Source organism: Excalfactoria chinensis, chromosome 7 (assembly GCF_039878825.1).
Source record: "Excalfactoria chinensis isolate bCotChi1 chromosome 7, bCotChi1.hap2, whole genome shotgun sequence".
NCBI classification, from domain to species: Eukaryota; Metazoa; Chordata; class Aves; order Galliformes; family Phasianidae; genus Excalfactoria; species Excalfactoria chinensis.
This window is the reverse complement of record NC_092831.1, coordinates 8,496,197-8,519,437: the sequence shown is the minus strand read 5'-3', so window position 1 is coordinate 8,519,437 and position 23,241 is coordinate 8,496,197. Positions and strand designations below refer to the sequence as shown.

Here is a 23,241-nt window from a genome sequence, read left to right as displayed (position 1 = left end):
ATGATTCTATGATTCTTTTGTTTCATATTCCTCACAGAGAACTCTTAAAACAAAACCTCTTGTTTGTTTTTTAAAGTTGTGATCTTTGGATTACGGTTCTGGAAGCTATTGCCTAGGCTGGGGTGACCCCCAGGCACTTTTAGACAGAGCTGTTGACTCAAACTCCTGCATACTATTACAACTGTAAGCATTCTTTTATGTTACGCTATGATTCCCTTTTAAGAAAAATGTCCTTCAAGTGTGGAATCATGTAAAACAAACACATTTCAGGCCTGTCCGCGGGTCTTTTATATTTCTCCTCCCTTTGGTCTGATAGTTCTTTACTTGTTTCTTTCCTGCCTTTGGAGTTTTTGGATGGGATGTGTGTTGAGGGATGGAGAAAATTACTTTTATTTTTGGCTTTAGTCACACACAAACATTTTGACCTTGAGATAGTTTTCCTTCCCAAATCAGGATGAAAACTTAGAAGAAAAAAAAAAAATCACAAAACAAACCTTTTTTTTTGTTGTTCTTTTTTCTTTTTCCTACAGCAAAAAGTAACTCTAAAAAAAGAATCAAAGCTGTATTTGGGGTGTTGCTCACGCTTGGTTGCTGCCTCAGGTTTTTCAGAGTGTGTGAGTTGCCAGGAATCCAGAAGGGTGGGAAGGTCAGGTTATCAGCTGCCATATGCTGGAAGCCATAAAGCCAGGAGGGAGAATAAAAAAAGTAAGAAAAAAAGATTTTTCACAGAAAACTTCAGTTGTGGGGAAAGAAAATTTATCATTATGAAATGGCGCTGTCAAGGAATGTCACTGTCTCACTGTCCTTCACACCGCCTACGAGTCTCATTCCTGGATTCCTTTACGTGGCTTCTCTTCTCTCAAGGTTGCTCCTCGATGAAAGGACTTTTCCTAAGTATGGTCCTGATGGTGCATATATCCTGGTTTATTTTTATATCATCTCAACCAGGCAGTCAGGAGACTGAGGACCCAGCATCCATTTGTTTGCCTCCCCCCAAACAGATCCTCACTGTCTTATCCATGGCCTCCTTTGATCCATCTGTAAGGTCACTGGCCCTTCACCCTTCAAAACCCTTGGGAGATCCAGTTCTGCTTTGACCTGTAGAAGAAATCAGCCATATGGTTATGGGTAGGTTACACAGCCATGCACACAGCCAGGGCTTTTTGTTTTAGTTCTGCTCTGTCTTTTGTGCCCCTGATAGCTGGGAACTGCCAGGATGAAGAACAGCCACTCTTGGCCTAAAGGGCACTCTCTTTCATCCTTGACCTCTGATATTTCTTTCTCCCCCATGGGCTTGCCCTGTTATATTTGGCCTGTAGTCTCAAATCAGACCAGAGGCCCATAGGGGCTGGCCTGATGCTCAGGGGGCTCAAGGAGCTCTGACCCTGTCAGGGGTATTTGAGAGTTCTGCAGTGCTGTACTACCTGTTGAACTTTTCTGTTACTACATACTGAGATCCCTTTGCTCCTGCTGACGTTTGTTCCCTTACTAAAACTGTCTTGCTACGTGCTGTGATTATAAGCCTTGTTAAATGAAGGTGATTAAATAATTTGTTCCCAACAGTAACCCAAAGCAGTGCTTCATTCAGTATTCTGGTCAATCAGCATTTTTCCCCATGGTGAAACAGACACTCAGTGCAGTGAGGAGTGTCGCCATTGGGCCTGCAGCATAATGCTTGCATTAAAGATTACTCTGTTGTAAAGCTCTTCCTTGCTTTATCAGTTCTTTCTAATTGTTAATTGCCTTTAGACGTCTTATTTAAACTAGGAATAGTTTAGTTGGGTTGATGCTATCAGGAGGTAGATAGCGCTCTCTTAGTTCACATCTAAATTAGTAATTTCTGTGAAGAACAGTGATAGCAGTTCCAAACAGTGACCCAGAGCACTGAAATTATAAGCCAGCCACGTAGTTTGCTTCTATTCTGTTGAGTAGATGAGCTGTTACCCAAGATAGATGCCTACCTGCTCACCATTATACAGTTTCGCTTATGCCTACACTTACATTTATGCTCTGGTTACAGCTGGAGCTGAAAAACATGTAGAAAATGCATTCAGGGTTTGTTTTGTTCTCCTGAGCTTTTAGAGGCTCCCACTGAATTGGTAGCGGTAGCAGTAATTGTGTCATTATCTCAGTCTGACGAAGTATTTTACATCAGTGGATTTCTTTCTCTGTTTCACAAACAAGGGAACTGAGGCAATGAAAGGGGCCGTAAAAAGAGCAGGGATGGAAGTGTGGATCGCAGTCCTGCTTTTTGAGTCTTTGTCCATTCTCTATTAGTTCTGTTTTGTTTCCTCTCCCAAAGCCTGTAGGCACAGCTGTTGCTGGCAGAGTTAAAACCAACTGTGCTCTGTTTACAACATTAAGGTCAATGTACTTTCCTGAAGAATTCACAACACTCGTTTGGTCCCTCCTATGTACTTGCTGTACTTCTTGGGGACCTCTTACATTTCAGATAGTCTCACCAAGAAAAACAATCAATGAAGCAAGTATATATAAAGATACTTTACAAGACACAAAGCACTACTCTTTCAATTGCAAACATTTCTCTTCAGAATTGGATGCTTTCCCCCACAGTGAGGCAAGCTGAGCAATTAGTTGTAATGATAACTGTCCTTCATGACTTTTGTCAACACTGGGGAGGTATAAATCAGAGCTTCCTATCAAAAATCCAAATCAGCTGTGTCCTGCAGGTGTCTCAACTTACTATCAGGGTTGCAAATACTGATTTTCTGTGGGTTTGGTGCCAGAGAGGTTAGATGCAGAGGTACCACAAGATGTTAAATAATTGAGGATTTGAGGAAGTCCCTCGTGCTCATGGTCACGACATCATCTAAGCACTATGAACTTAAAACGTGCAAGGTTTCTGATATCAGGATGCTGTTTTGTCTGTTGGCACTTTAGAGCTGTAGGGACCAGCAGCAGAGCTGCTGTAGGAATTTGTGTCTAGACAAATCTCTTGGTGAGATCTCCTATGCCCTCTTGTGACTGAGCTTCTTCTAGGGCCCTCTCCTCTGGGGAGTGCCTGGCTCTGCCTATCCGGGACTGTTCTTTCACAAAGCTCAGACTGCATCTAAACAAACAGACCAGACTTAAGGCTGTAGCTTGGCCCAGATCTGCCTGACCTGGTTGTCATGCCCTGTGAAATTGTTCTGAGAGGATAAAACGTGGAGTAAAACATGGATGCCTGGGCATTAGCCATTGAGAGAAGATTTAGGAGAAGAACTGGTGTTCCAAAGCGTGCTAGAGACAGCAACAACCAAAACCTTCTCTCTGTGCTAAGAAAATATTTCTGTACATTACCCTTTATAGGAGACTGGCATCTGATTAGTTGTACTGCAGATTCAACGTGCTACAGCAAAGTGCCAGGTATGTTTTCTGAGCACTGGGGAAAAGACTCACAAAGAGCAACACCCACAGCATTGCACCAGCCTCGAGAAGCCTCACACAGAGCACAGCAGCATCGTTCTCTGCTGATGCAGAGCACATTTTCTGTGTCTTGCACAGAAGGAACATGCACATATGTCGTTATTTATAGCCTCTCCACCCACACACAGTTTTGAAAACTAACTCTAAAAGGATCTCAGCATTTAAAGAATACGTGTGTTTTGTTTTTTTTTTAACCTGATGATTTTTTTTTTTTTCATTCTTTTTTGTTTTCCTTAAAAAATTGTTCTGGGAACATTAGCAACAAGCCAGGCATCAAGGAAGAAACATTAGTTCTTCATTTGTCTGTCTATTGTTCTGTTACTTGGAATGTTTTTAGAGAGGCAGTTGCCAAATTTTATCAAGTAAAACATTTAATCAAGAAAATGAAAGATAAGTGGGATGCATTTGATGAATGGGAACTTTACCAAAGGAAAGCTATGTAAAGTTGAACAAAGACCTTCCTCAGGGTAAGAGGGATGTGTATTTCCACTCCCTTTTGGAGTACTTGCAGTGTAGGTGACCGCATTTAGTGAAGGCTGTGTGACCTCAATTGGTCACCAGAGGAAGTGGGCAAGTACTCCTCTCAAAATACACCCAGCCAGCTCTGCCAGAGCCCTGAAATGAATGTGCAGTTCCCAAGAGGCATGTGATAAACACTGTACCTCCTTAACTATTAGGACTGGGATCAACTGTCTCCTCTGCATAGATCACACATATCATTTCATAGAATGGCTTGGGTTGGAAGGGACCTCCAAGGCCATCTAGTTCCAACCCCCAGAACACACTGCATTCTCACTTCTCCAAATACTCATCAATTTTAAACTATCAGAGTATGGTTATAGATGTGAAAAAGCTTTGGGTAATCTTTATAAATGCATAATGGCCATCTCTAGAAAGCAGTGACAGTTACTTTTGCAATGTAAACCTGTGAAAGGACTGAAGCTGAAGCAGCTGTGTGGGGACCCTGCTCACTCCCTAAAGTGAGCAGCCATGCATGGACAACCATGGGAGCAGGTGAGAATATTTATGACTGTTGCACAGTTCTACGCTAATGTGAAAGCTCTTTGGGGTGAGAGAGGGATAGAGGTAGAAAAACAACACCATTGCAAACTAGGTGTCATGGTTTTATAATAACATGAAGCAGCAAGTAACTAGAGTGTTAGAAAAGTTAAGAGTAGTCTTGTTGGTGCTCAGGCCATAGCAATATGAAACATATTCAGGATATCTTCACTTGCCCTATTAACTTTCAAACCCCTTAATAATGAGCTCTTTTTGCATGCTTTTACGTTAGGAGCTGCTAAGAAGGGGGTAGCCATGGAGAGTTACTTTCTCATAGAATTTTCCAGTGCACAAGTGGTTGAGGATCAAGGGATCATGCTGCAGGGATTGCCTTACCTGACCAGCTCTTTCACTGCTGTTTCCTGATGGGCTTGTGGGTACCTTTGCATTCTGGAAGCAGTGAGGAGCCTGGAGAAGGCTTTATCACTGTCCTATTGCTTATTGAAAACTTTCTGTTGCCTTTCTGTATATTTTGCATTTGCGGTCCCACATTCAGTAGCTGTATCATTTACTCCGGTGCATTCAGTATTATCAGCTGTGCTGTGCAAGGCTGCCACTGCTATGAAGAGCAGAACATGGATGTCTTACTTTTGGAAAACCAGTGTATATATATATATATGTTTATATATAATCTTTTTTAACCACGGGGGTTAGATTTTTGTTTTTAAAATGAGAAATTGTGCAGAGGTGAACCTTCCACATAAAGTCCAGGAAGCTCGTAAAAACACCTACAATCTGATTTCAGGAGGACTTCTTTTTCTTTTTTTTGGCCCAATGGAAACAAGGGAATAGAGTAAATGTTTTTTAAATGTTGTAATTGGCTCTGCATTTAATTCTCCTTCTTAATTTAGTTGCTCTGTGCAGCAGAGGAGTACTGATAGGTCTCTAAGGTTGCTTTTCCCTCCAAGGGTAAAAGGGACTGTGTGGCTTTTCTTTTTTGAGAAGACCTCTTTAATTATGTGGTGGTATTTGGAATAACTACAGTAAAAGGGGAAAAGCAGACAGTGATTAAAAACAATCATACTTAACAGCAGCTGCATGTGTTTTATGGTTTTTGAAAGAGACCCAAGCATGAGGGAGTACATATTTACCACACAGAGCTGTGGTGAAAAGGAAAGGTAAAATGGAGGTGATAAACCTCTGGGTGATCGGGCAGTGCGATCTGGTGGTTGGCAAAGCTGTCCATATTTGTTGTCCTGTCCTAAGTGCGTATAAATCAGTGCAGTTCTGTCAACTCAATGACACCTTCTCTTTTAGAAATAGACAAAGCTCCCAAACCTCAGGTTGCTTGGTTTGTGCAGTAGTGGGATGAACCAACTGGGTTGCAAGTCAATCTGACAGAAATAAGGTGTATGGCTGTCTGAGCTGAATCAAATACAGAATAAGCTGGATAGCTGGCCAGGTTAGTCTGTAAAGATGAATTAGTTACAGACATATAAACAGGTCAAGCTATGATCTTTCAGGCTTTCTAGATACATGCTTAGCAATTAGGTGTTTATGCTACAGTGAATTTGGAACAATTTTCAGCTTATTTTAAAGCTCTGGTTTTAAACGGAATGTCTGCTTACTTGTGTACGGCAGCCATTATGTTGTTTACTATTTGTGATATTTTAGTATGTTCAAGTATTGGAATAGGTCCCTAGAATCCCAACCAGATTTAGAGCCACATATTGCTGGAGGCTGCAGAAACTTAAAATAAAGGCAGCTTTCACTCCAAACGCTTTCTCTGTCAGCCTTACTTGTTTTGACTGCAAGTGTGGTTAATGTCATCTTACAAATGAGGACGGAGGCAGGGAAGTTGAGTCATTTGCTGAACTGTAGTGCTGGGCATTGAACCAAATCACTTGAATTCCAGTGTACTTTTGATATGAAATCCTTGCTGCTTTTTGCTTATGTATGAGAGCTCTCACATAATTCAACATGATTAGCCAAAAAGACTGGAGAGAGCAAGGTACAGCTCCCCTCCACTGCGTCAAAACTACACTAACAGAGCTATATCTGTACATTAAGAGTGCACTCATCCACATTAGTTTATGCAGTCTCTAACAGGCTGTCATATGAACTAAATTTGTTCATAAATGGGACATAATGCATGGTATTCCAGAGTGTGTTTGGAGGCTCCAATTCTGCTAGACATGTAATTATAAACCCTGCCTTAACATCTCTTACAAACAGGGGGTCCTTATCCATGTTCACCGAAGACATTTTGCTAGGGATTATGGTGGGAGTAAGATCTGCATCTTAGGGTCAGATACGGATATCTCTGAAGATAAAAGTTATGCTGTGGGAGCCAAAGATGATTATTCTGGTTTAAAGATAAGATATGGCTGAACTTTATACCAGTTCTTAAAAATAATTTTTTTCAAATTACTGTATCACCGGTGTTAAATTATAATGAAGAAAGAAGAGGAAAAAAAACACCTCTTTTTTAATTAGGGTGTAAAAACCACAAATGAGAACGGCTGACTTTTGTTTTGGGTTCTATTATGAACCATTAATAATGGCAGGAAAAGCCAGAGGATAAGTTCCTTTGTATTTTGGTGTATTTTCTCAGCTAGACCTTTGCTTGACATTACCCTGCTGTGACAGGGCCAGGGATAGAAGGGAAAAGAAATCTATTTTCAGCTATGATTTAGAATACAACAGAGAAACTGTGTTTTAATTGAAATCAGACTTGGAGTGCATTTTAGTCATTAAAGAGGATTAGAATATATTAAGTCTCCATGAGTTGTGGGTTGGGAAGATTTTTTCATTTTTTTTTTTTAGTTTTCTTTTGATTCTCAGTGTTTGCTCTTTCTTTGCTGGTGCTCTTACTGCCACAAAATTCTCCTGGAGGGCCTGGTAGGAGGCCAGGGCTTGGGCTGCCCATGCTGACCTTTGTTGAACGATGTTATCTGTGAACAGACATGATCGCAGTGGATGGAAGTTGGCAGTCACACAGTGGCTACTGCCTCCACCCAGAAATGCAGTGGTCTCCCCAGCAAGTGAATGTTTTATCACTTGGAGGCCCTTTCCTTTTACCTTCCAAGAGGGAAGTAGATTGCGAGTATCCTGAGAGCACACATACTTCCAGTCATGTGCTCCATGCATATGCAGTCCTATATAATACGCTACAGAATTGTTCGTAATAGTAGTGACAGAAAAGGAAAAAGATGAGGTTGGATTCTAGAGTGGAAATGGTGAAGATACTATAAAAACACGGGTTTTGAAGTGCTATATGGTTTCCTCGTGTCACTTCAGAACTCTAGCCCACAGTAACTCAAGACCAAGCAATAAAGCATTAGGGGTAACTTGATACTGTTTAGCTTCCTTTTACTGACATGTTCAAGGCATAAGAATTTAAAGTTAGGCAATACTTATGCACCTATTTGAAATAGGGTGGAATAAATTGGTTACACTTTATTGGAATTGCTCTGGAATTTATTGCAAACTTGCTAGAGGTACAAAAGTTTTAATCTAACACTCTGAGTTACACCAAATTGGTACCATTTTAGGTGAGATCAAAATCTGACTCTTAAGTGGATAATGGTATCATTTATTTTTGGTTTTCATGGTAACCCAATTTGACTCACTATGGCAACAAAAGTGGGACTTAAAGTAATGAAGATTAATCACTCTCTCAGCCAAGGCACTTCTTCAGTGGGTCATCTTGCTCAGGAGCAATTAAACTGTTCAAAAGTGGCTCGGGTCAAATGCAGGATTTGAGGTGTCCCATCACTGCTACAACAACACACTGCATCTTATTCAATGCGGATTTAATCACCAGTTGAAGTTGCTCACCTCCTTCCTATAGGAGCAAGGCAGGTATATTTGAGCAAATCTCTGTGTTCTTCTCCAAGTCCTTCTCATTTCATTTTCATTTATTGTTGCTAAAAGAAACACAATTTACAAGAATATACAATGGTTTTTAGCTAACTTCAATAACCAACACAGTTCTTTAGAATAATGAATTTATTACTCCTTACATGTTCTTTTGATGCAGAATATGAGCAGAGCATAATGTCATGATGGGAAGGAGTTATAGAATATCTGGGTTGGAAAACACCTTCAAGATCATCAAGTCCAACCATAAACATGATCTACTGAGTCCTATCACTAAATCATATCCCATAGTACCATGTCTACATCCTTATGTGACCATGGTCACCCTCTCCATGCAGAAAATCTTCCTAATATCCTGTATAAATCCCTCCTGGTGCAACTTTGAACCATAAGTTCAATTGCTCGTCACCTGAAAAAAGAGGCTGGATTCCAAGGAGCTTTTAAATTAAAGCCAGATAAAGTTATGAGATGCTTCTTGTTTTTCACGGTTACTGATTAAGAATGATACCTATGGGAAGAGGTTGCATTTTCAAAGAGCTGCATTGAACAGTCTGCCTTTTAAAAATAGTGCCCATCTCCTTTTTTATTTCAAAATCAAATTAGCCTTTTAAGCTATTAAAAGAATTGACCTTAACTGCACTAATGCAATCATCTCACCGTATTCCCATCATACAAATTAGCCCAGAGGAAGAGCAATTATCATCCCAGAACTTTGCTTTATTATTGTCTGATTGCTTCTTCAACCTTCTTTCTTTAAAATCATCCTTCCTTCTTTCTTCTCGTGTTTTCTTGCCTTACCCCATGGAAAATACCATCATCCCCTGCAAATGGACTCTCCAGTAACTTCTTCACAACCTCTCCTGGGTACTATTTACTTTGCCAGTCTAGGTGTGCCATGGATCCTATAATTCCAATAGGCAAGAGTCTGATCATCAGCAAAATGGAGTATGGAGAGACTCTGGAAGAGTTCCTCTTCTAAGTGTGGGCTTCCAGTGCTGTGCTCAGGTGAAACCTATCTGAATTGCCACTCTTTTGGCTGTTATACAGATCATTCATAAAGAGACACAGCTATTCTTCCTCCTATTAGCACATTCAGACTGCTGCAGCTGTGCTAGGCTTTCTTTAATTTTCTTGGTGGCCTGGGTTTGCTGCTTATTTTCTTGGCACAGCAGAAGAAACAGAGTCACTTATTTGTTCCCATGGTCAATTCAGGGATCTCCTAACAGCAGAAAAGCAGAAACCACCCCAGTCCACTAACTAAGAGCAATTGGGTCAGTAAGTGCGGAATGGGAATCTGCCATGGTGGGGATTGAAGTATTGCATTGCCCTCCAATCCTGTAAGAAAGTATCTGTGAGTTACAAAGTTTTTTAAGTGATTCTGGCAGCATGCTTGGAGTTTTATCTTGAGCTTGTAACTGGCGTGTTTTCATTAACTAGTATTATCTAATGGACTGCAGGCTAGATTGGAAAATGCTCTCCTGCATGGGAAGTGTGTCCTGGCAGTGCTCAACCTGTGTGTCCTGCAGTCATGCAGGATCTGGCTTTGCTCTGCTAGGAGCTACTAAGCAGGAAGGAGGGCCTGACCTCTGCCCTGAGCAGCTTTCAGAGTAGCTGAAGTACAGCAGGAAATGTATACAGGGAAGAAAGTTGATAAAAAGTTGATATGTGCTGGAGTTGCAGAATTCAAGAAACACGTCTGATGATGGACCTGTCAGGAGCACAGTACTTTAATTCCAGCAAATTCACTATTTTCTAGATGTTTTAAGAATGAAATAGCTTAGCAATGATGGACAGTGGTGAAATGTGAAGATGTAATTTGGCAAACACTCAACTGGATTTTTAACTGCTTCTTCAAGCTGTTTTTAAGGAGCAACTAAATTCATTGAACTAAACCACTGCAACTTCAATGACTAACTGTATCTCAAGATGTTAATTTCTGGCAGTTGAGTAAGTAGTATAGTCCTTGCTTTCAATTAAATTGCTAATGTTCACCTTTGAATTATTGCACAGTTATTCTACTTCTAAAAACATTTCTTTGGAGGCTAGGAAGAATGTCTCCTAATCCACTGACAGGTAGATGTTTACTGTTTCTTATGATTTCAGGTTTAATTATGACCTTTTAGAGTTGTTCCTACATTTGCTGTAGACTAATTGCTCCACATTTCTCATTGTTTTTACTGGGAAGTAAGGGCTGCTGTATCTGTCTTATTCTTGTACCTGATTTATGTTCTTGCTGTTGCTTTGCCTGTTTTTCTGTATCTCAGCTCTTAATTTAATGCAAACTTTCTGTGCCTCGTATGATGGAAGCATAGATGTAATTTCCCCATGTTTGCAAATTATTGTGAGCTTAGTAGATGGCAAATGCTTTAATGCTGAAGACTGGTTTGTTAGGACTATTATGCACTGAAGACTGGGCTGATCAAATGTGCTATTATGGGTTTCAGAGCCATGGAAAATGCTACTGAGTTGTTCTTTACAAAGTCGTGGTTTGCTTTCTTATGGGAATTGTGGCAGAGGTAGAGTTTATGGAGCAGTTTGAATTGGAATTTTTTTAAGAGCAGGTAGAAGCTGGGAAATCTGAAACGGCAAAGGAGTGGCATAGAAAGGAGGTGATCAAATAGCTTGTTACAGGCAGTGTCATTAGTAGACAATTCATAGATTTTTATCTTGTCTTCTCACCTAGTGCTGATTTATGAAGTGGATACATGATTTTATCACCTCAAAGGGGTATCTTGTGTCTAATCTCATAAGCTAAACGATTTGCAAACCTAATTGATACTTGCACAGTAGCCTTCAGAGGGCAGCTTCATGTTCCTTCATGTTACAGGAAGGATATGGTGCATCACCAGATGGTACCCTTCTGTATCAGGCAGCAAGAGATAACTGTCCAAATGCAACATGAGACAGTGTGTTCCTGGATGAGAGCTGGAACAGTGATGTATTCTCTGTGGATTAGTGTGCTAGCACTTGTGATTGTTTGTTTTTGTTGAGATAGAGCACCCATATTTGGAGCAGAACTCTGGTCTAGATTCATTGCTTTTGTTTTCATCTTTGTTTGAAGTGAGCATCACATGTTGTATTTCTTGTTTTGAATTGCCGTATGTACTGGAACATCTCTTTGTTAACTAAAAGCAGCAATCTATGTCAACAGTCATCTCACAGTGACTAAAACAACACGATGTAACATTGCTTGAGATGAACATTTAACTGTTGTGTGATCAGTATTTAAATGCTATGAACAGTAAAAGTTTTTAGAACAATTTGCTGTAGAATTACAGTGAGTGGCTATCAAATATTAATGGATGGAAAGCATACATTCTGCAAACTAGCTTCATATCAAGCATCATTTAAATTAAAGCCATTTGCAATTTTCAAAGTCATATTTAGAAAATGAACCCTCATTAGAAGATATTATTATTTTTTTTTTTCAAAATTGAGTCTTGATCTGGTTCTTTTTTTAATAGATAAATTAAGAGGAAGGAAGATGTTAATGGAATTATTTGCAGACTTTTAGCGACACGAATGCTGGAAGGCTAACCTCCAGTAATTACTGTTATTACAAGTAACATACACATTTCTGGTCAAGAACATATTGCAGAAAAACTCTATCTGCTTTTCTAGTGCTGCTATTCTCTCTGTATTGAAGAAGAGAGAGAGAAAGGGTGGAGATCACATTCTGTAATTCCCCAAGATGACAGCACCAAGCTCAGGATTTGAGATGCTACAGCTTGTAGCAGACCCTGAGCAGATTTAATCTGAATGTTGATGGCTATAATAGCAGAATTGCACCAGTGTCATTGTGAGAAGGAGCTCCAAATGGATGGCACTCATACGGTTGATCTATTTTTAAAAGAAAATCTTCTTTAACTCTCAGTATATCAGATTTGCCACTTCTCTATAGGATTCAGTTACATTTGGAGCTGAAAACCTGCTAACATTTGCTGGTGCATTTTTTCTATGTTTTATGGCCTGCAGTGAAGGATTATTAACCTTTTCTTTCTGGTTACTCTGATATTTTCTCCCCAACTCAAAATCAATTCATGCTTTTGGGCTCATTTGAGGCACCTCCTGTTGGAATCTGCTATTTGTGTGAAATCAGATGCCACTGTTTTTCAGGTTATACAGGGAGTTTGTAAGAAGATGCTCATTGTAGAAGATTCCAGATTTCTGACTCCTATTCCCCAAAATTCATTTATGGGAAAGTAAATATTTAATGCCTGTCAGGCTCCAATAGCTAAACTGCTCTTCAAAACAAATTGAATAGCAAGGATTCAATAATCTTAATTTACCAGCAACATCTATAAAAATTTATCTTCTATTTGGTCATAAGGGACACTGACAGATCACCGTGTGCTTAACCCCAGCTAACATAAGGCAATGTCTCTGCTGCTGCCTCATCCTCACCCCAGGGTTGCTCTGTGCTGCCGAGACAGGACAGGTAATTGGATGTTCTTCTCTTTTGGCAGGTACTGGACTGGATTGAAAATCACGGAGAAGCCTTTCTGAGTAAACACACGGGAGTGGGGAAGTCTCTGCACAGAGCGCGTGCGCTGCAGAAAAGACACGATGATTTTGAAGAGGTAGCACAGGTAAGAGTCTGAAATACACTGGCAAAAAAAAACAACTACTGGTATTTTGGGAGCTCTGTAAATTCATGCTGCTGTCTTCAGACATCCAGAGCTGACCAGGATCCTGTGTCACAGCTCTGAAGGTTGGCGTGCGCACTGTGAGAGCATGGTTGGTAGCAGCAGGAGTTAGCACTGGAAAATCACTGCAGCGGGTCTATGCAAGTACAGTATGTCATGTGGGAGGTTTTTTATTTGCTTCAGCATTAGAAGGGCAATCATTACAGGTAGTTATTATTAGTAGTACAGGATTATTATGTTACAGTTATTATTATATTTTGGCATGGAGGCAAAATTCCTTCCCAAAAGCTCATAACTCCTTCTTGAAACATGCTCATAGCTGATGTTTAAACATACATCCAGTCTTTACTTACAAGAATGAAATGAAAGGGGGACCTTGATAAGCTTTTCCAGGGACTGACTGGCTTCTTTTTCTTTCTTTGTTTTTTTCCTTTTTTCTTTCCTTTTTTCCTTGGCTCATGACCAGCCATTATCCATTCTCAGCTTTCCCTGTCAGATCATGTTACACTTTTTGTCTTAGGCTGAAGCAACATCTGTGAGAAATTGGTCTCCAGTGAAGGTACCTCTGCATTGGGTATTTCAGATAAAATTCTGATTGATAAATTCTGCATTACATAGGATAAATGCTTTGCCTTCGTGGTGCACTCAGGCAGGTTTTTGCTTACATAGTTCACTATGGCTTAAGACAAAAATTTATTAGACTTTAGTTTTGTTTTTCTGCGGTAACTTTCCCGTGTGTTGGCCTAGTTTAGTTTTAGATGTTCCAGCAGCAGGGACATTGCTCTTTCACTGCACTCCAAGGGAAGCTATTTCACTGCCTGACAGCAGCTACTGGCAAGATTATTATTATTTTTCCTCTCCCTATATTCAATTTATATATACATACATATATATAAAGCCACGGTGTATATCCCCTATGTCTTGTTTATCTCCCTTAAGGAGGTAAATGCCAAGGAAGGAGATGAAATAACAGCCCTGAAATATCTGTTGAATGTTAGCATACCTCCCTTAAGTGCCCCTTAGCCAAGTTAAGCATATTTAAATCTACTAATATGTTCTTATTAAACACTCCTTTGTTAACTATTTCTTTGAATCCCTTCAGTTTGCCAGCATCCTTCTTTTAATTAGATGTTCAGCTGTCAATGGAATACTCCTATTCCTTGGCTGGTACACCTTTCAGCTGCAATGAGACATCTTTGCATGCCATTGACAAGTCATACTGTCTGAAAGCAGCAGTTCTAGATTGACAGATCTCTAAGATGTTCTGGGGCCTCCTGTGGCTTTCAGCCTCCTGACAAGAGGTTTGAATTTCTGGAGTTCCTTTCTTTAAATTTATTAACATGTGCATTCATATGGAGGTTGCAAACCACGCTATTAAAGGGGTCATCCAAAAACCTGAGTTAGTGGGAAGTTTCAGCCTGAAATCAACATTAGGTGCCTTTCCAGAGTTAGATAGCCATCATTAGATCCAATGCTAAGGGTAACTGAATGAAAATGAAGGTCTAGTAATATGCAAGAACTGAAACTAGGTGATCTAGAGTCCTTTGTGGTATTAATGTTCTCTGAACCTCCCTCCTCTATGATGTATTAGCATCGCAGCTCCAGCTCTGTCTCACATTACTAGATTACTTTGCTCTTTTTTTCCTCCTCCTGGAGTAGTACCTCACTGGAGATGCAGGAAACAAATGAAGAACAGGTGAGGAAAGACAGAAGAATAAGCAGTCTTGACAACGAGAGCACATAAGAAACAGCTGAATAAAGGCTTGCTCCACTGATTGATGTTATTTAGAGATCAGTCTGTGTGTAGGTACCAGGGTAAGCCAGAAAGGAATCGCTCCACCTGGAAGTTTTCTGATCCCTCTTGTTAATCCTGCTCCTAAAATATTTCAGGCAGTTTGCCTGTTAATAACTTTAGATAGATTTCCATTCTCTTCATATAGCCAAATTCTGAGTCGGGTAAAGGATGTATGAATGCAGTTCACTGGATGTGAGTCCATGGATTCCAATGGAGGAGGGTGTTTCAGAGGAGGATGGAGAGAGAGAAAAAAATTGCATGAATGTAGAATCCCTTCTAAGTTCCTCTGACTTTCATTTCTTCACTTCCGTGATCATCTCACTTTTGCTCTTACAAAGCATCTTGTTGCTCTGCTTGGACAATTGTAAGCAGTCCTGTGCTCTCAGTATGAAATTTATGATACTCACTAATTAAAAATAACTGAAAGATGTCAAGCTCCGCTACCTTTCCCCAGCTTTGATTGAAATAGTTCCTGGGCCCTTCCTCCCATGCATTCTCACCACTGGAATGCTTTTGCTAATTTATGAAGCCTGTCTGCAGTGTGACACTGGAATGTGATGCTGGCAAATGAACGTGGGGACATGAGCAGGGGGGAAGTGAAAGGAATGTCAGGCTTTATCCCAGGTCAAGGACTTGAGAATATAATACTCCTTGCATTCAAAAGAATAATAGCAAGGGTAAGAGTGAAGGTCATAAATTTATCACACCTGGGGTTCTCCAGCAGAAGCTGCTAGGGAGGTCAATTCTGTGGTTAGGGAATAAATCTCCTCCCAGCTCTGACTGTGACCAGTTTTTACTCTTCCCAGTTCCTTTCCTCCTAATGTTTAACTCTTTAGAGCTGCTCCTCAATTAGTTCATTTTAACTTCAGTATAGTATACTTTTTTTTTCCCCTTCAGATAGCAAATACCTTTGCCCTAGGTAGGGTAGGTAGCTGGCATCATTTATTCCCGATAGAGCCAAGTAGCAAAGCACAGGTGCTAAGATCCTCAAACAAAAGACTGAAGAGTTTGCCCATTCCCCTCATCTGGATGCTCATTGCTGTCTGCTAGTGATAATGAAAACAGGTGGTTTTTAAAAGAGCGTAATGCTGACATACCTGGTGAGACTGACAGTACAAGTGTTCTTGCTTCTGGCAGTTCTCTGACAAAGAAAACAGTCTGCCATACAGTACAAATGTATCCTCCAACATCTACCTTCTTTCGGCTTCAATATATTTGCTCTTATCTCCTGCTGTTTGAGGAAGGCATTTGCAAAGGTCACACCAGAAGCAATTTTCATGAGTTTTCGTGGTATTTGCAACCGCGGGCAAAAAGTTCATGTTTTTGAATGCTACATGTAAAGAGGAAAAGTGTATCTGGGATTGCCGTGCTGAGAAATGTGCTGATTGACTGACCTGCCAAGGCACTGGATGGAAAGGTGGAACCTATTCCCCCTCTGTCTGATTAGAATCTTAACAGATTTATAAATCTGGATGTAATGATCCAATCAGGCATGGCTCAAATAGATCACCTTCCTGCACAGAGCTGCACTTGGAAAATGTCAGTGATTTTAGCGCAGCTCACTGTGGGCAATAGGAAATATAATGTGGGGTCTCTTTCTGTCAGATTTGCTGCATAGACATCACTGGCAATTTCTTTACTCTGTTCTACATGGAATTCTACAGATGGGAAAGGTTTGAATTTGGGAGGGAGGTTTGTGCCTTGTATACACATACCTGTGAGTACTTCTTTGTCAGGGCTGATGCTGTTCTTGGGCTGTACCCTGACCACACCAGATGTGTGGGCACTGTGCTTCCTGCACAGGGAAACTGATTGCTGATAAGGAGGCTATCAAGATAGCAACCAAAGAAACACTGCCCTTCCTGCAATTACAGTTGGTCTAGGGTTGCTTTGTACAAATCAGGTGGACATAGTTTGTCCAATTATGGTAGTAAATCCAAATATAATTTCATTTTAGCCTCTCTAGCCTTCCCTTATTTGTTACTTTTACCCAGTGTGCATGGAAAAATTACACTGAACAGAGTGCACCCCCAAATCCCTCAGCACTCGAGCACTACTGAGTTGAGCTGTGTGTGATGGAAACCCTTCTCTTCTCTGCATGTGAAAGAGGGGCCGCAGACTGTTCTCCCTCCTGGCATTCCCAGCAACCTGGGGTTACAGTGTCCTCATCTCTTCTCACTGAGGGCACTGCTGCATCTTTTGCAGGCAGAGAATGTGGAAAACCAGTGGAGAAACATCTCCAGTTATCCCTATGCTTTGCTTCCAATCTGAGTGCTTTGGGATTTGAATGTTTCTCAGCAAAGGGTTCTGTAGTCCTCCTGCATTTATCAGCTTTTCAATAGAGCAGTTCGCCGTGCATTCTGCACCACTACGTGCTGCAGCCTGCAGATGGCACTCACTGTGCATCATAAAAGCCTTCAGCTCCTCTAGTGGGGTTTTGTATTTAGTACCTGTGTGCACGTTGCATGCAGTAGTTAATTTATTTCTCACAGCAAACCAAAGGCACTGATGTTTACAAGGTAAATTCTTCGACTGTGTGTGTGACAAAGCACTTGTTCTGAATGGCCTCAGTTTGTAATGTATGGAGCTGCCCCTCAGTGTGAAACACTGTGAGAAAGTAAACTGAAGGCTGGACTGTGCATCAAAGTGCATGGAGATTCTATGTGTAACCAGAGGCAGCTCTTAGCTCTGGCCTTACTGCTAAAACAGCTTCTCTATCCAGTTCTAAATCAGCTCTTCTATTCTTGGGGAGATAACTGTATTTCCTATAAGCCAAGGGTCTGTATCCTCTACTGGAAATCAAAACGGTAGAATCACAGAATGGCTTGGGTTGGAAAGAACCTTAAAGATCATCAAGCTCCAGCCCCCATGCCTTGGGCAGGGTTGCCACCCACCAATCAGATTGCCCAGAACTCCATCCAGCCCAGCCTTGATCACCTCCAGGGAAAATAAGGAATATTCTTCATCTGTGAAGCAATATGTGCTCTGGTGTTCCTGTCTAGAGTCTCCCCTTCATCCACTGAACTGTTCGTTAGATGCTGTCAGTTCAGTTTTCTAAAAGCTCTTGGAGATAAAGAGACCCTTAAGTGGAAACATGTTGAAAAAGTATGGCTGTATTGTTTGTCATGTGAAATATCTACTGGATTCGGTAAGAATATAAATTGCAGGTAAAAAAAAAAAAAAAAATGATATTTTGTGATCTCACAGCTGAACGTAGTTTTTCTTGAACTGCTTTAAAACCAAGTGAGGTAATGGAATAGCCAAGCCAACCCTGAATTGCAAACAGCTACTTGTTTGGCCTTCAGGATAGAAACCCAGTGCTTTCCCTTACAAATTCCAGCTCTGTTGGATGTCATTGTTCTAAAGTTTGGCATGAAGTTCAGTACTAATGTAAACCAGCTAGGCATAAATTGGGAGCCCAGGCTGATAACGAGCACTTAGGAAGCTTTGTCCCAAGAATGGTGTTTTTTTTTATTATTATTATTACTGTTTTTCTGTTTAATTTTGTGACCTACCTGGCTGGAATACCTCACCAGGCATGCTGGGTTTCTCCCTCTGTGTTGGGTGACCAAAATAAAATGTAGGATCAAATATTAGGCTGAGACAAGGGAGAAAGCAGACAAATTCGGTAAGAACTGTGTTTAAAGTCAGCAGTGCTACTGTGGTTTTGATAGTGCCAAATGCTGTGCTGGGAAGCAAAACACTGAGGCAACTAAAATTCAGCCCCATTTGTATCTTTGCAGTCATTAGCAAGTTCTGAAGCTATAATGTGCAGTTTCCTGTTTGCTCCATTTATGCAAATATATTCATTTCAACACAAAGAGGAAGAAATGCCCGCTGGCAGCAGATGACACCGCAGTACTTGCAGTGGAGCAGCAGTGTTGGGCTCCAGAACTTGTGGCTGGCCTGGGTTTCAATATGGGTTGTCTGTGTGGGGATGTGTAGATCTCAAAACTTCTACCAGCATAGTTAATGAGCCAGATAGTTCACCATGCAAGCAATACAGTAACTTTCTGCATGAAGCCCAGAGGGTCCTGGTGACTCAGGACTAGGAAAGTGCAGCTGAATGGGTGGCCACTGGCACTTTGCAGTGCAGTAATAAGGGAGACCTGTTTTTAGAGAACTCTGTAGTGGCCGAGAGATCTTCCTGGCAATCGCTTGAGAGCTATACTATGCTTGGTATGGCTTGACTCGGAATTTGCATCGCAATGCATGGCTCCTCAAGCTACAGATGATCTCCTTTCTTATTTCTTCTCCTCCAAAATCACCTGACAAGTGGATCTTTTCCTTAAACTGCCTGCGAAATCTCAAGGACTGGTAGCAGTCCGGTTTTGATGGTTGCCAGGAGCTCACTTCCTATGGCTGATTTATTTGGGTAGGTTTATTCCCTTTCGTTTGCCTATTAAAGGCAAGCTGCTGTTCCCATGGCAGACTGGCAGAACAATGAAGCTATTTAGGAAAGATGCCTTTTTTTAGTTCTAGAAGCTCTAGAAAATTAAATTTCAGTTGTGTGGGGAGTTCTGAGGATTTGAGTTCGTCTCATTTGGAATCAGAAAAGAAAGCCAACATTTCCTGAAGAACTCTGGAATGTGTTTGTTCAGGTAACGATGGGAAAAAAATGAGCACTGATGCCTTATACAGCATAAAAACTAAAGAGACGTTCAGCGTTTCACTGAGGTCTCCTCTGAATAAACATACAGCTGAAACAAAAGCTGTCTGCTGCTGGGAATTTCTCTGCCGCACACACACTTAATGAACCACTGCTGATCTGACTGAACTTTGTATGCTGGTGAAAAACCAGTGCCACCTGAAGGCTCTGGATCCCCTCTGACAAATTTTCCTTGTGCTCTTCTTATTGGCAGCCCAGTGGGCTTTCAAAGTCTACCTATTGATTCAGGAAGATTAATTGCAGCGATGTCCAAGTCTCGTTTATAATGAAGGCGGACTAGTACTCTCAGATCCATTTCTTGTAGCCATTAATAGTGGTGGGGATTCAAGGTGACACCTGTGGGCCAGCCAGTTGTGTCTTAGGGAGAACTGCACAGCATTGGCCACAGCAGCTGTGGCTCACCGCAAGCACGATGCTTTGCATGTATTTGGTGAAGGAAATTTCATGTAGGTAAAGTCAGTATCAAAGAGCTTTGAATTCAGTAACAAAGCAAGGTAATTATTAAGGCCAGGTGGTAGGTGTTCATTATCACTGTGCAAATATTCTGGAAAGGGACTAACCAGGACTGATGGATCACAAGGTGTAGAGCAATGTCACATTGCAAGTTTCAGAGGAACTGCCCACTACACCATGTCACTGTGCACCACAACTGCATGTTTCTTGAAATGGTAACTCCACCACCTTCCTGGGCAGCCTGTTAATTCATCAACAAGCATCAGCTGGGTAGTCTACTGTGCCTTTCTTCCTAAAAAGAGCTTGTTGTACAGCTCCCCATAGCCACAAATCCTTCAGAGCCAGAGAACTTGGCAGTACTAATGGGCTCGTGCCACCTAGTGTACTTATTAAATCCTTAACATCCTTGTATTCCTCATATCAGAGGGCCAGAGCAACTCTTCTACTTGGAAAGGTAGAGGGAACTGGGTTTGTTTAGCTTGGAGAAGGTTCCAGGGAGACCTCACTGTGGCCTTCCAATACTTGAAGGGAGCATATAAACAGGAGGGGAAACGTCTGCTTATGAAGTTGGATAGTGATAGGACAAGGGGGAATGGTTTTAAGCTGAGCCAGGAGGTTTTGGTTAGATAGTAGGAGGAAGCTTTTCACTTGGGGTGGTGACACACTGGAACAGGTTGCCCAAGGAGGCTGTGGATGCCCCATCCCTGGAGGCATTCAAGGCCAGGCTGGATGTGGCTCTGGGCAGCCTGGTCTTGTGGTTGGTGACCCTGTACCAACCAGGATGGGGTTGAAACTAGATGAGCATTGTGGTCCTTTTCCACCCAGGCCATTCTGTGATATAAAGCATTTGAGTTGTCTAAAAACAACAATTGCATTATGGGACTGTTTCAAATGCTTTATCTCAGTATTTTATCGACATTTTGTTGCATATAAACCTATTTTCAAAATGCGTTGCCCTGCAATGAAGTTCAAATCTCAGTTTCTCCTGCATATGAGTACAGTGACATCAGTGGGTTTACAGAGGCCTTTAGAATAACGTATGTGAACAGCAGCAAAAATCCTAATGTGTATATAAATAATTCACTTGTTGGTTTAGTGTGTGTAATTGAGTCATTAATATTTCCCTCCATAAGTTCAGCCTGCGAGGTCTGGCTTCACATAGGCAAGCCCCAGGAAAGGTTTGGCTTGTGTCACTATGAAAATGACATATGGTTTGAGACTTTTGGGCATCTTTGCTTAGGGTCTGCTCCAGAGCACAGCCGCATGCAAAAGCCCAGGTTCCTCTCATAGCTCAGCCTATGCTGAGGGAGGGAGGGAAACTCTGAGATTGACATGAGAAAAGCAAGCAGAATCAAACTTGTCGTGTTGCTGCATTTCAGATGCTCGGATGGGAGAGAAAAATTGCAGAATTTGTGAAAAACCAGAAGAATGGAGACGGGAGGTGTTCCTGACCTGTCAGTGGATGCACGCATGTGTCTGCCTGGCATGGTTGCCTGCATTAACATGCAGCTGACACAATAGAAACCAGTGTGTGCTGCAGAACAATGAGTGCACGCTCTATTAGCGAGCAGCCCGCCTTATTAGTGTTTTGTTCAGTGCATCAAGGTTGTTTTTTTCCAGGCAGCATAGGTAACTCCTCGTGACATGAGTGCTATTTGGAGCTAAGCAAAGAGGGGAGAACAGAGCCTGCTTTTGCCTCCCCCGGTGTGACATTAACTCTGCACGGTATAAAAGGGTGTTTGTGACTCATTCCTACCAGGGAACTGAAAGCACAGCCATCATGTTACATGTGTCAACCTGAGAGCTTTTGGATGGTTGTTTTTCCTGTGGCCAGAACCAGAATATGGTTTGTCAATGCCCACAAACCAAGGTGGAGTGCTGTCCTCACCATAGTGACTTAGAAGTAAATGCTGTGGGGGAAGAGAGGTCTTGTACTGTTTCATTTCTTACAATTTTAGTGAAGCACAGGAACAGGTGGTAGATGTCCCAATCCCTCGAGACATCCAAGGTCAGGCTGGACGGGGCCCTGAGCACTGCTGTAGCTGTAGGCTTCCCCGGTCATTGTAGGTTGGTTGGGTCAGGTGGCCTTTAATGGTCCCTTCTCACTTGAATGATTCTGTGATGACACGACTGCCAGCAGGAGAGCAGGAATCCCCCAGCACAGCCCAGGATGTGTGGCCGTGCCAGTGTAGAAATGTCAGTCAGCTCAGCGGTGTGTGCACTCCCCTCTGCGGCTGGTAACTGGGTCACTGGGTCATTTAACCATTGCAAATTTAGTTTTCTTACAGCAGCATGTAAATGTGGGACAAGAGATGGCATATCAGAGCACAGAGCAGAATCCGATTTGTGTGCTAGGACATGGACATGAAATAAGGAGATTATGTCGGACTTGGAATGGTGAGGGGAGGGGAAGCTGCTGCTTGGCCCTGCTTGGCATCCAGGATGGGAGTGGGTGCCCAAGTCCTGCTCCCTGGGGTCTGGCACAACACTGGGGCTCCAGGAGAGCTGGCAAAGATCAAAAGACAACTCTCTGTTTTTGTCTCGTATCATTGCCCATCTCATCATGGGGGGGCTTGATTTTTTAGAGGAGAGGGGATTGAATGGGGAGAGGGAACAGTTTGGCAATGTTAAATAAAGAATACCCTAGAAAGGTTTCAGGATTTGGCAGAATTTTTAATAGTAGAAATAAATTGGCAGATGTTGACTACAGAGGCAATATCTCATATGGCTGCAGTGTTCCTGGGGATCTGCTACATACAATCAATACAATTTTATAGCATCAAGATTTCTGGTGGGGATACAGCTCTGCACCAAATCTCTCTTTGTAAGTCATTATTAAAATATATTTAGCTCAAATCGTGTGTGTCCTGCAAATAAGAGTCAGGAATCAAAAATGCTGTATTTCTAAATCTCTGTTCTGATTATGGATAACCTGAATTGAATTTCGTTCAATAGAATACGTTTTTGAAATGCATCCACTACGAATTCCTTCTGATCAGCAAGAAAGATGTCAGTCCCTGTCTGAAACTATTCTGAAGTGTATGAATGTTTAGGTGGAAAAAAGGAAGTTTATTTCCTCCGAGAGAATGAAAGATGCTTTTATTTTCCCTCAGTACAAGCAAGCAGTATGTCTCACTAGCTGTTAGAAATGATTTTCATCTTTGAAAGTTTTAGGGAAGACAAAGCCCTTAGTCCATTTTGCTCTCATAGCACATCTGAAGATGTAATTTGATGGGTAAGCTGTACAGACAATCTGTGTCATGGAAATGAGAGCAGTGAAAAATAGGTTTATAAATGTAATAAGGTTCAGAGAATGGTTTCTACTCATTTGAAACAAATTCACATGTGTAAACCAGGAGGGAGAGCTGAAT

The 23,241-nt window shown here is 41.5% G+C and overlaps 1 protein-coding gene across 9 annotated transcripts in view; it reads left to right on the top strand.

Moving 5' to 3' along the window:
• Positions 1-23,241, top strand: part of KALRN (kalirin RhoGEF kinase) — a 435,213-nt gene that overhangs the window by 233,955 nt on the left and 178,017 nt on the right. For all 9 annotated transcript variants that reach the window (XM_072341566.1, XM_072341563.1, XM_072341565.1 and 6 more), the window contains one exon: positions 12,774-12,896. In XM_072341566.1, coding sequence (XP_072197667.1) covers positions 12,774-12,896 — 123 coding nt within the window. The remainder of the gene's footprint in view (positions 1-12,773; positions 12,897-23,241) is intronic.